The 13003-nt window shown below is 48.2% G+C and overlaps 1 protein-coding gene across 4 annotated transcripts in view; it reads left to right on the top strand.

The window, feature by feature from the left end:
- Nucleotides 1-13003, top strand: part of LOC146869531 (vacuolar-sorting protein SNF8) — a 225236-nt gene that overhangs the window by 50404 nt on the left and 161829 nt on the right. The window contains exon 3 of one of the 4 annotated variants that reach the window (XM_085603876.1): nt 9469-9526. The exons of the other annotated variants lie outside the window; for them this stretch is intronic. Within the exon in view, the coding sequence (XP_085460002.1) occupies nt 9469-9526 (58 nt within the window). The remainder of the gene's footprint in view (nt 1-9468; nt 9527-13003) is intronic. 4 annotated transcript variants of the gene reach the window in all.

The following is a 13003-nucleotide window of genomic DNA, read 5'->3' on the forward strand; positions in this document are numbered from 1 at the left end:
GGACATTGTGGGGCTGGGAGGAGTCCAGCTTTGTGCAGTCGTGCCGGTGTAAGATATGTGCAGTGAAGATAGTATATCTGTATGAGGCGAAGTCTAGCAGAGATCGTGAGATTTCTTGGGGCCATAAGGGCGTCTCTCCAATCCTCGTCCTCAAGAGGGTCCACCCAAACCTCCCACCTACTTTTAAGAGGGTCCAGCGTGGACGGAGTGTTGTTTATCAGGGACCGGTAGATTTGGGATACGCCTCCCTTCCCCAGGTCCCCCATGGGAATTTTGGCTTCCAAGGGGCTGATCTCGGGGAATGACCCTGGGTCAGGGATGTGAATGGCAAGGGCGTGCTATAGCTGGAGATATCTAAAGAATTGCGTAGACTGCAACGAATATGTGCGTTGTAAGTCTTGGAAGGAGGACAGATGGTCTCCTTTCCAGACGTTCCCAAGGTGGGTAATGCCTATCAGGTCCCACGCCTGAAAACCCATCAGAGTCCCCACCTCCCGGAACCAGGTGCTGTGCCATAATGGAGTTAGTCCCAGTGGATGTGTCTCAGTGCCAACCGCCACGCCAGGAAAGCCGAACGAGTCACTACTGGTAGGGCCTAAGGGATTGGGGTTCCGTATAGCAGTGCTTGGGCCTGAGTGAATCCGAGACTTCTCAGTTCAAGCCCATACGCCGGATCCGACCATTCCCCGTTAAACCAATCGTGGATTATCAGGAGGCGAGTGGGGAGATAATATAAAAAGAGATTACTCATGGATCGGAAGGTTCTGAAGGACATACAAGAGTCGGGGGAGGGCCATCATTTTGAAGAGGGCCACTCTTCCGAGAGGGTTAAGAGGGAGTTTGTGCCACCTACGTAGGTCGTCTTTAGTTCGTCGGAGGAGTGAACCAGCGTTAAGGAACCAGGTCAACTCCGGGAGAAGTACCACCCAGATGCCCAAATATTTAAAGGATAATCGTCGAATAGGCATGGTTGTCTGCCAGTCGAAGCATTCCCTGGAGGTATGGAGGGGGACCACCGTGGACTTGAGGGGGTTGAGGTGCAATCCAGATGCTCGCCCAAATTAATGTAGGGTCTGTAAGCATCTTGGGCCGGAGCGGGCTGAATCAGCGAGGTACAACAGGACATCGTCCGCTTATAGCGCGATTCAGTCTTGGGAGTTCTGCCAACCCTGTATCTGATCATCTATGCGGATATAACAGGCTAGAGCTTCATTCGCAAGGGCGTAGAGGAGAGGGGAAAGAGGACATCCCTGTCGGGACCCTCTTATGATCGGGAAGGCCTCGGACAACGCCCCGTTTATAAGGACTCTCGCTGAAGGGTTAGAGTAAAGAACTCCCACCATTCTACGAAAATAGGGTCCAAAGCTCGCTATTCTTCCCACTTCTAACCATTGGTTTTGTCTTTTGCCTTTTACATATCCTTGCTTTCTGTTGGTTGGCTTTATTTGTCCCTCCTGCTTTTCTTTGTCTCTCCCGTAGAGCACTGCATTTTTACCACATCCCTGATAGGCTGCTTCTATCTTTCCAGGAACGCTTGCTTCCCGGGAACTATTTCTTTCCTTTTTCGAGAAGCTCTCCTTGAAAGTGCATGTTTTGAGCTCTCTTTCTCTTATCTGCTTCTCTCACCCCTGCCACGCCGTGTGCTGTCTTGCACAATGCTGCAGTGGACCATTGCTTTTCACGTTGCTGTCTCGCAGCCCGTATTGCTTTCTCTCACCCTTCTGCTTCTGTTTCCCACCCGCTTTGCTCTCTAGTTAAGTTATTTTGTTAAAAAGCACGCTTTTGTGGTTCTGGTTTTATCAATCTTTGTGTCCATCACAGATCTGTAAGGTAAATGATTTCTTTTGTGTCTAGCCCTGCAGGTGTTTGAGAGCATCTCCCTTGTGTACTTCTGTCCCCCTGCATTGCTGTTTGTTGCCTGCACCCTCTCTGTAGTGCTCTCCCGGGTGTTTTTCCCATTGTCTCTCTTGCAATGGTGTATGCAGTGATGGAGGGGCATTTTTGTAGGCGTGCATATTCCTTCTTTCCTCTGCCTTTCAAACGAACATTGAGGATGAATGTGTGTGCATTTCTGCGCACCTCTGGTTGGAAGGGAACTCTGAAGTAGCACAGGAGGGGGGTTTAAAGGGCATTTTATGCACTTTTCTTGAATGACATTCTGGAACCTCGCCAATTATGAGTTTCTGTCACATGTTCTAATAGGCTACCCTGTGCCAGATAGTAAAAATCTAGTGGCAAGCCTCTATACTTGATTAATATAATCCGGCATCATTTTTGTGTAGGTGGGTATGTTTGGTTGGCAACTCCTCCCTGATCGTGTTCTTTATTTTAAATTTGTTTATGAATGCTCTAATGGTGCCTAGAAAAATGTACATAGTTTGTCTTGGAAAGGTGGCAGTCCGCGAGCCTAGCTTTGTTATTGATGCTTCACGGATTCTGTGATGGACGACTTCCCCGTGGGATCAGGCCTGATGCCATTAAGAAAAAGTTGACAATTTGAGCAGTTTGGGGGTAACACTGAGATTGCAGCATGTGTCGGATTATATTAACTTACTTTACAGTCGTGTTTTCTTACAATACCCATCCAGCGTGACATCAAGTCGGAACACCCATTTTATATCTGTGTTTGGTACATCCGTAAGTCGATCCCTTGGGGCACTTCAGAGAATTATCACCACATGTGGCCTGTAGGTAGGGTCTGGCTCTCCCTCTGTTATGTTACATGGTTTTATAGAGCGTTTGAATGCCCGGCGGCGTCTTGGCGCTAGCTTAGATGACTAACTGTGCTGGGATGACATGTGCCTAAGGAAGATGGAATAACCAGGTTTTTAAAGATTTCCTGAAGGCTAATAGGTTAGGGGCCACCTTGATATGCAGCGGGAGTGAGTTCCAGGCTTTTGTGGCTCTAAGTACAAAGCTTTTGCCACCCCAAGTAGCCCGCTTGAGCCTGGGAGGCACTACAAGTTTGGAAGAGGCAGACCGAAGAGTCCTAGTTGGTGTGAAGCTCTTTTGGAGGAAAAGAGAGCCTAAGCCGTTCAGTGCTTTGTAGGCAAAGCAAAGTGCCTTGAATTTGATTCTATGTCTTATCGGGAGCCAGTGCAGTTTTCTTAGGGCATTGGCAGCAGAAGGGTTTTTGGGGATATTGAAGAGAAGTCGAGCAGCTGCATTCTGTAAAATTTGTAGTTTGTTCAAAAGATATTGGTGGGTGGTGAGAAATGGACCATTGCAATAATCTAGTTTAGCCATGACCAGCGAGGTAACGAGTTTTTTGTAAGTGTGTTGGGATGAAGGGTAAAATCTTTGATGGTCTTTAAGTCTGTCATCCACCAGAACCCCCAGGTTCTGGGTTTTCTTCACAGGAACTGGTAGCGGGCCAAGTTCCTGTGGCCAACAGCAAGCAGTCCAAAAGGAGATCTAGGCTCCGAATAGTAAGACCTCAGTCTTATCTGTGTTAAGTTTTAAGCAATTACTATCCATCCAGGATTTGATGGATAGCATGACCAGCTGAATATGGAGCCTAGTGTGTTGATGTTTTTGGCTACGGATGCGACTATCTGACAATTAGAGCGAAGCCAAAGTTCTTTATGAGGCCGGCCAGAGAAGTAACATAAATATTAAAGAGTTGGGTTGAGCGTAGAGTCCTGTGGAACCCCGCATGGCAGTGAAAAGTAGTGAGAAGTGAATTGGCCCAAGCTGACTGACTGTTCACAATCCTAAAGGAAGTATTTCAAGAGAGTCCAGGCCTGACCTGAAATCCATTGGTTTCGATGATGGCCTAACAACAATGTGTGGTCACTGTATCAAAGGCCGCCGAGAGATCAAGCAGGATTAGGGCTGCCCCTTTCCACTAGTCAACAACTATTCTGATCTCTTCGGTGGTCTTGATTAGAGCCGACTCGGTTATGTGGCTGCTCTGAAATTATTTTAATGAATATACTTACTCCATGAGCTGCGAGTTCATTATTTTTTCCTCAATTGTGGCTGGAAGAGGAAGATGCGAGATAGGAAGGTAGTTGTTTGGTCTTTAAGGTCAAGTGTGGATTTTTTTAGAAGAGGCATTATTGAGGCTTTTTTCCATGAAGTAGGAAAAGTGCCACAGTTGAACATATGTTGGAAGATAGATGTTAGTAGTGAGGCAATGACGCGTTTTGAACTAAAAAGACATCCCCAAATGCCAGTTCTACATTTTATGTAATTATGCACAAGCAAATTATGCACATTCCGCACATACTTAGGAAGCAACTAGCTAGAAGCTTGTTTCTTTTCTGTATTATGAGGACTAGGTAACTGCAAGGAAATGAATCGTGGTGCAGAAGGACTAATTTTTCTGCTGCATGCATGAAGATGTCCCAGCTGCTGGCGGCAAGATGCTGTTACTGAAGTTAAAAACAGAAACCTACCTATCACAATTGTGCAAATAAGATTGATTGGCAGGAGCATGAAGGCCGCTGTAGAGAAAACGGATACAAGTTCTTAGTGACATACAAGTGAAAACAATTCTATCGGATGCTGGACCATGACTTCCATAAATATGCTGCCCATAAAGAGTTCAATTGTGTAAACACGTACCGTAAGGCCACCAAAAGAGAGGGGTGTTGCTGTAGCAATTTTATTATACACTCCTTCTACTTTTTGTAAGAAAAAGCTAGCCAAACTGTTACGTAAAGATTGTGTAGGTTCAATATGCTGTTTCATGTCTGTTGTCAGTTTGATAACCATATTAAATAATTCTTTGGTAGAGTTTTTAGCTTCCTCTATTCTCTTTTTGCAATAGGATGCCTTTTCCTTGGCAATTAAAGCCTTATACTCTGTTAGGCAGAGTTTATATTGTGTCAAAGTTGGCTCTCCATTTTTTCTCCTGTTTCCTGCAGCGTTGCTTTTGGGCTCTGCCTCTGAGATCTATGGAGAACCAAGGTGCCGACATTTTTGATCGTATTTGTTTTGCTTTGCTGGCACCAGTAAGGTGATAGTAGAGTCTAGCCATTGATTGTATTGGGAAACAGCTGTATCTACATTGTTTGAAAGTTCCGAGAGTGAGTTGATAGGGTGCAAGAGAGAAGATCTGATTGAATTATATGCCAGTCCCGAGATGAAGAACTAAGTGGGCGTGCATTATTTTGGAGGTTAGGGTTATTAATGCTGATGTCGAACAGTACGGCCCTGTGGTCAGACTAAACTAGTGGAGGGGTTTTAATGTTGCCCAGAAAATAATTGCTAGAGAGAATTCCATCAAGTGTCTGTCCTGCCAGGTGTATAGTGGCATCTACCATCTGTGATAGACCCAGACTCGATAGTGTATCTAGAAGAATGTTAGTGTCTGTGTCAAAATGGGCTTTTAAGTGGAACTTAAAATCGCCTAGTACTGGGTAGTCAGTGGTGAGGATGTTTCGCCTTAGAAGGCTGAAGATTTCCTGAGAGAGAGCTCGTCTGGGTCCAGGAGGTCTGCAAATGATCGTGCTGTTGAAAGACTGTTGAGGAAAATCCTATCATAAAAGAGGAAGCTTCGCATTGCAAAGCGGCAGCAAGGCCATAGTTTACTGAGAGATCTGCCCTGTGGACTATTGTTTTAGTGTCCAATCTGCTCTATACATTACAAAGCCGCCAGGAAGGGCAGATAACAAATAGGAATTACAAGCTGGATCGGCCCACGTTTAAGTAATAAAAGCCAGGGACAGCTAGTGGGTTTCCATAAACAGGTGGTAATCAATGCTATGTTTTACCAATGACCTGGCATTGATCAACACGCAAAGCATGACTTCACTAGGCAATAACGCATTGCTGTAAGAATTCTCAAGAGTTGAGGGCTGTTCCAAGGTCCCTCCGTCCAGGTCAGAGGTCGAAGAGGTAAACCCACCTGAAGCTAGCTGATCTCCACAGCTCTGGTAAATTAGTGGAATTTCAACTATGAAGCAGGAGTAATCCAAAATGGGCAGTCAGCTCCCTTTCCTGGATTTAGTGTGAGCAGCTGGTCCCTGGCGTAATAAAGGGGTTTTGGAGCTTTCCCGGAACAGCCAGGGGGACTGGCACTAGTCGCGGATGGGCGCAGTTGGGCTTGACTTTGGTGTGCCCGTGGCAGAGACATACTGGATAGTTCTAGATATAGCCTGCCATGAAAAGGGGGACGCGGCTTGCGCACAAAGCTCGTCAGCTGGAAAAAACAGCAGGGAAACGAAAAGAGAAAAAACAGGGTCTAGCAACTACTACAACCAGCCGTAGGCTCCCCTGCGAGCTGGTAGCTACTAGTAACATAAAACAAATTAAAATAATTGCGAGGAAGTTAAAACATAAAATCAATGAAATCTAGGGGAATCCCCCTTTCCAATGGCCCGTTGTCTCGAGCGAGCCAGGCACCTCCCAGAATAATGGCAGCACTCTGCCTACAAGGAAATTAAATGCGGGCACTTGCTGTGTAGCATTTTGAGCTCCCGGAAGGATAAAGGTTGAAATAGCATTGATCCTTCGACCCTGCAACTGTTTAAGGGGGTCTGTGTGATCAAAAATGGTTCAGATACGTTTTAAAATCGGGATACAATCAGGCATACCTTTAAGAGGAATTGGCATTTTAGAAGGTTGTGTATTTAAACCTTAAAAACAAGTCAATCGTATTTTAGGCTTTACTTGGCATTCCTTGTCAGTCTGTGTGCTTAAAACGCATGAAATAGGGAATGCATATGTCTCCATATTCTTTCACACGATGCACTGAAGTGGCCCCTTTATCTTCAATGCTTCTCAGGCTAGCTTGATTCCAGTGGCATAGTGAACATGGGACCCATATCTGGGGATACCCTTCCCACTAAGGGCTACTATATCAACACAAAAAGTTGATGGACGGGATGCTGAATATTGTCAAACATTCACCTCCAGTCACAGATCTGGGTTTAATCCATCATTCTTTAGCTCACTTCGCCACCACAGTTTAGACCCAGCCATATGCAAATCAGTCTTGACAATGGTCCCTGTAGAAACAATCCAGCCCGAACTGCCAGGCCAGGTCCTCTCTGGACTAGACAACAAGCATCCTGGGACCCATTTTGGGGTATCACCCCTCATCAGCGAGGCTAGCTTTGTAAGAAAGTGCCCTCTTTTTGCATGGTTGCCCCCACTTTTTGCTAAACTGCTGATGTACTTTGAGTGTGCCCTGGGTTCCTGCCAAACAAGTACCCATGGCCTATGTTCTTTCCCTAAGACTGCATTAAGACAACACCCAATTGGCACTCTTTGGCTACAGGTCAGTCCCTTGTAAATTGTAGCACAGACACCAAGGGCACTGTAGCCAGGGAAGGCCTCTAGGGGCTGCATTACTTATTGTGCCACCCTTAGAGGCCCTGTACCTTGACACACACACACACACTGCCTTTGCAGGCTGCATGTTTTGGTGCAGAAGAAAGTGAAGAGTCGACATGGCACACATCCCTTTGTGCCATGGCTACAATCCACTGCCCTGGCATAGATCAGCCACCCCTCTATCTGGGTGCACCATTCCAGTGGTGAGGGTCCAAGTGCATGAGCCCTGTACCCCCTACAGTGTCTAAGCCAATTCTTAGACATTGTAAATGAAGTAATGCCATTAAGAGTATATGGTGCTGGGAGTTTGTCATTACGAACTCCACAGTACCATGATGGTTTTACTGGAAACTGGGAAGTTTGGTATTAATCTTCTCAGCACATTAAACCCACTGATGCCAGTGTCGGATTTAATGAAAAATGCACTCAGAGGGCATCTTAGAGATGCCCCTGAAAAACGACCTAACACTAGTGTCCAGGATGAGTGGCTGCTCGCCAGCTGCCACCATGTTTCTGGACCCCTGGGTCGAGAGCCTGCTGCTCTCGGGGGTCTGAAACAATGCACATCCTGGGACGAGGTGCCAAGCCTCCTCCTCCAGGATGGGTAGGGGCCACGAAGGGGAAGTTTCAAAGGTTTGCCACCTTTGAGCTTCACCAGGCCTTTTGCTGCTTCCAGCAACTGACCCCCACCGGTTCTGACCCCCACTTTGTGCGGGAAAATCAGTGTGCAAAAGCAAGTGAGGAAGGGAGGTGTGCTGACCTTTGCCAACCCCACCCCTCATGTGGGGGAGGCGAGGTGAAGCACAACTCTCAGTCCCAGCCAATCAGATTGAGGCATATGCCCCCCTCTCACTTGAGGGTGGCAGAATAGGGGGTGTACTCACCCCAAGGAAGGGACCCATTGGTCCCTACCTTTACCTACCTGTGACATCCCTAAATCTAGTATAATGGGTCAACCCTAAACCTTGCCTCCTCAGATAAGAACCGACCAAGAAGAAGAGAAGAAGAAGGACCGAAAAGCCATGCTGAATCTAATAGGAGGAGGATGCCCACTGACTTGGTCCCAGCCCTACCGGCCTGTCCCCACCTCAAATCTGCTCCAGCAAAATCCCGGTGTGTCCTTCAGCCAGCAGCCACAAGAACCCGAAGGACCATCCCTGCCATCCACAAGAAAGACTTTGTCTCCCGTGAGCCCCGGATTTGCTCACCCACAGACTCTGACTCCGGCCAAATCCGTGAGTCTTCACCACTTTGCACCCGACACCCACGGCCCGAGTTCGAGTGGCCCAACACACCGAGGAGGTCTCCCTGGCAATCCTTACCTGAGGTCTGGTGATCTCTGACCTGCTTTGAATCTCCAAGCGAAGCCTGCAGCCTCTCTCTGGAGGATCTTCCCGACCGCGACCGGAGCTGGTAAGAAAGCTCGACACCTAAAGACACACCTGCACCCGACGTCCCACGGCCATGGGTTGCCCAACCGACAGTGTCCCAGCATCTCCAGGCATCCCAAATTACCTCTCCAGCCGGTGGTCACCTCCAGAAGATCTTCGTCCCCGAACCGGAGAATCCCTATTGAAAACAACAGGGCACCTGGCGCCAAAACAGTACCCTGCACCCAGCCGCCGCTGCGGGTGTACTTTGGGTGGGTGCTAACTCGGATCCCCCTTTGCTCTGAGCTTAACACCACAAGCTTTGCTCCCACACCCTGTGGCCTACCCGTGAGCATCCACCAACCGGAGGCCCCTGTCCCCCATTGGATAACATTGGGCCTCAGCACTCTGTGCCCGGCCGCCGTAGTGCCGCTGAGGGTGTTTCTAGGGTGCATCCTTGACCTTGGGGGAACCCTGGTTCTAACTCCAGAATACCAACTCACACAACAAAATATTTACCTGTTAACCGATAAATTAAATTCTCTCCATAGGAATACATCGACTGTTTTTTCTTGAAAAATGTTTTAAGTGTGGAGTTGATTTGTATGACAACCTGAAAAACTGCAACTGTACAAAAACTGATTTACCTATCTTTTCTTTAGAAAATGTCCCAGTGTGATATCTAGGCATATCACACTGAGTAGATCCGCTGCGGGTCTCACATCATTCTGTGCATCGCCACATGCTAATCTATTGAATATACTATCACGTATTGCTGAAAAACGCCTGAATATCTTCACCACCTTATCCACAGAACCATCATTACTGCGGCTCCAGCCCCTCCTGAGTCCACGTACGACTATCCTTTTCCCGCAAGTACTATCCAGGCTATTTTCATTGATTCAGGCTTGCACCTTAACTGTCCTGATGATGATCCTATTATTGTTTTTAAGTGATCGAAACGTCGTCGACTAATGTAAACAGTCTACACGTTAATCGCACATGATAAAAAAGTGCAGTTACTGTTTCTCTTGTTAGAAATTGTGCTCAATATTCCACAAGCTAACCCGTCTTGCCTGATATGTTTTTGTCCTAAATGTATTTGTTATGTGTTCATGTAGGATGCAGGATTGTGTCCCGCGTTATTGCTACGTTTGTAATTTTGTTCTTTGACATTTTTGATTTATTAAATTGATTGTCCGGCTGGACACTCGCATTATAGTACTGATTCAAGTCCATCATTTTTTTTTTTGATACTCTAGTTTTATTAGATTTGAAACATACAAACAAATCAGAAAAATCACGGATGGCAAATGATCATTTACATCTTCAAAATCAATGCAAACCACAGTTCCACTCCCCAGGGAATGCATATTGGCAAGAAGATTTAGCAAATCACTCAGTTTCTTCCACAGTGCCCAGCCATTTACCCCACACCCTCCGATATTTCTTAGGGCATCCTCGTGCCGTGTACAGGACTTTTTCTTGGCTCGCGCACCAGTCCACTCCCTTGCGCCACTTTCCCAGGTCTGGAGGATCGGGACATTTCCATGCCGCCGCTATGTCGCGATTAGCTTTAAAACATACAAACAAATCAGAAAAATCACGGATGGCAAATGATCATTTACATCTTCAAAATCAATGCAAACCACAGTTCCACTCCCCAGGGAATGCATATTGGCAAGAAGATTTAGCAAATCACTCAGTTTCTTCCACAGTGCCCAGCCATTTACCCCACACCCTCCGATATTTCTTAGGGCATCCTCGTGCCGTGTACAGGACTTTTTCTTGGCTCGCGCACCAGTCCACTCCCTTGCGCCACTTTCCCAGGTCTGGAGGATCGGGACATTTCCATGCCGCCGCTATGTCGCGATTAGCTTTAAAACATACAAACAAATCAGAAAAATCACGGATGGCAAATGATCATTTACATCTTCAAAATCAATGCAAACCACAGTTCCACTCCCCAGGGAATGCATATTGGCAAGAAGATTTAGCAAATCACTCAGTTTCTTCCACAGTGCCCAGCCATTTACCCCACACCCTCCGATATTTCTTAGGGCATCCTCGTGCCGTGTACAGGACTTTTTCTTGGCTCGCGCACCAGTCCACTCCCTTGCGCCACTTTCCCAGGTCTGTAGGATCGGGACATTTCCATGCCGCCGCTATGTCGCGATTAGCTACAATCATAGCTGTGTTAAAAAAGGTCTTGCCATTTCGGGACCCATCTAGCCCATCCATGATCCCTACTAGCGATGGACGTGGGTCGTGGGGAACCGCCCAACACAGGACCTCTGTAAGCTCCTCCTCAATGGCCCCCCAGAATCTAACCAGCCGAGGACAGGATGAGACCACATGAAAATAATCTGCTGGAGCCTGGCCGCACCTTGTGCAGGACGGGTCAGAGCGTAAGCCCGCTCGGTGGAGGTGCAGTGGAGTGAGGTAAGCTGTGTGTAGATAGTATAGTTGGATTAGCCTGAGTTTGGCGGAGGCGGTGACCGTCTTGGGTGCCATGAGGTGGGAGTGGTGTTGATTAGGGTGCGGTATATACGGGAGATGCCCCCCCTACCCAAATCACCCAACAGAGTCTGGGCCTCCGTGGGGCTGTATTCTGGGAGCTGGGTGTCGTCAGTGATGTGTGCCTGGGGGCGTGTCATAACTGTAAATATTTATAAAATTGGGAGGGGTGTAGGGAATAGCGGGTTTGCATGTCTTGGAAGGAGAGCATATGGCCTCTAGCCCAAACGTCCCCAAGTTGCGTGATGCCGATGAGATTCCAGGTTTTGAACCCCCGCAGGCCACTTACTTCCCGAAGCCAAGCCCCATGCCAGATGGGTATGCATTGGGTCAATTTACCCGACCAACCGGTGTGGCGCAGCGATGCCCGCCAGGCCAGCAATACAGACCACGTCACGTCTGGCAATTGGGACGGGGTGGGCCCCCGTACATCATTGCCTGGACTTTAGATAAACCCAACTCTCTCAATTCCAGCCGGTAGGCCGGATCAGACCATCCCCCATTAAACCAATCGTGGACCACCAATAGACATGCAACTAAAAAATACAGATACAGATACAGATGCGTCATTCCCATGCCTCGGTCAAAGGAGGGGATCTGACATGTGGACAGGGCCAAACGCGCCCTCCCTCCGATGATGGGGCGGGGCGGGGCGTGGCACCAGGAGGAGGCTTGGAGTACATAGAGGAACCTGGGAAGGATCAACATTTTAAATAAAGCAACCCGACCCAGAGGGTTCAGGGGTAGTGTCTTCCATTTTTGAAGGTCCTCTTTGGCCTTTTTAACCAGTCGGGCGACATTGAGGGACCAGCCCAACTCTGGAAGCACGGTAATCCATATCCCCAAATACTTAAAGGAGTTGCGCCGAAGCGGTATATTGGACTGCCAGTCGTAACAATCCCTCGATAGGTGAAGTGGGACCAATACTGATTTCCCTGGGTTCAGACGAAGACCCGAAGCCTGCCAAAATGCCTGCAGCAACCGGAGACAGTGTGGCCCTGAGGAGGCGGGTTTGGCCAGAAAGAGCAAGACATCATCTGCATATAGCGCAATCTTGTCCGTTTCGGTATTTGGCTACTCCTAACCCGTAATGCGGTCGTCAGCCTGCACCAAGGACCCCAGGGGTTCCATCGTCAGGGCGAACAGCAAGGGCGAGAGGGGACATCCTTACCTTGTACCCCTAGTAATGGGAAAGGCTTCGGACGGCACACCGTTCACCAACACTCACGTGCACGGCTGTGCGTAGAGTACAGGGACCAGTACCCGGAATTGGGGCCCGAATCCCATCTCTGCCAACACATCTTGGAGGTAGGCCAAGTCCACTGAGTCGAAAGCTTTTGTGAAATCTATGAGGAGGAGAGCGAAGTAAGGAGTGAGTAAGTGTCGATGGGGCAGAGGCAGTGACGGGTCGCACGTTCGGACACAGAGCCGCATTGGTCCGGATGGACTAGCGAAGGCAAGTACGGCTTCAGTCGCTGGGCCAGGATGGTTGCGTAGAGTTTGATCTCTATATTTAGGAGAGATATGGGACGGTAGTCCGCGCAGTGATGGGAGGGAGGCTGGGAATATCAGGAGGACCACAATAGTGGCAATATCAGTTTCCGCCGGAAAAGAGCCCTTTATCAAGGGCTTCCCGAAAAAGGCTGGCTAGATGGGGCACGAGAGTGTCACGATATGACGTATAATATTCTTGGGGAAGGCCGTCTGGTCCTGAATTCTTACCCGATGATGTAAGGGAAATTGCTTCCTCAATTTCTTTTCTAGAGATGGGGTGGTCTAGGTCCTTCTGGGCGGCCGTCTCCAACCGGGGGAGAATCACATTGCCCCTTTCT

This window comes from Triturus cristatus, chromosome 1_1, assembly GCF_964204655.1.
Source record: "Triturus cristatus chromosome 1_1, aTriCri1.1, whole genome shotgun sequence".
NCBI lineage: Eukaryota > Metazoa > Chordata > Amphibia > Caudata > Salamandridae > Triturus > Triturus cristatus.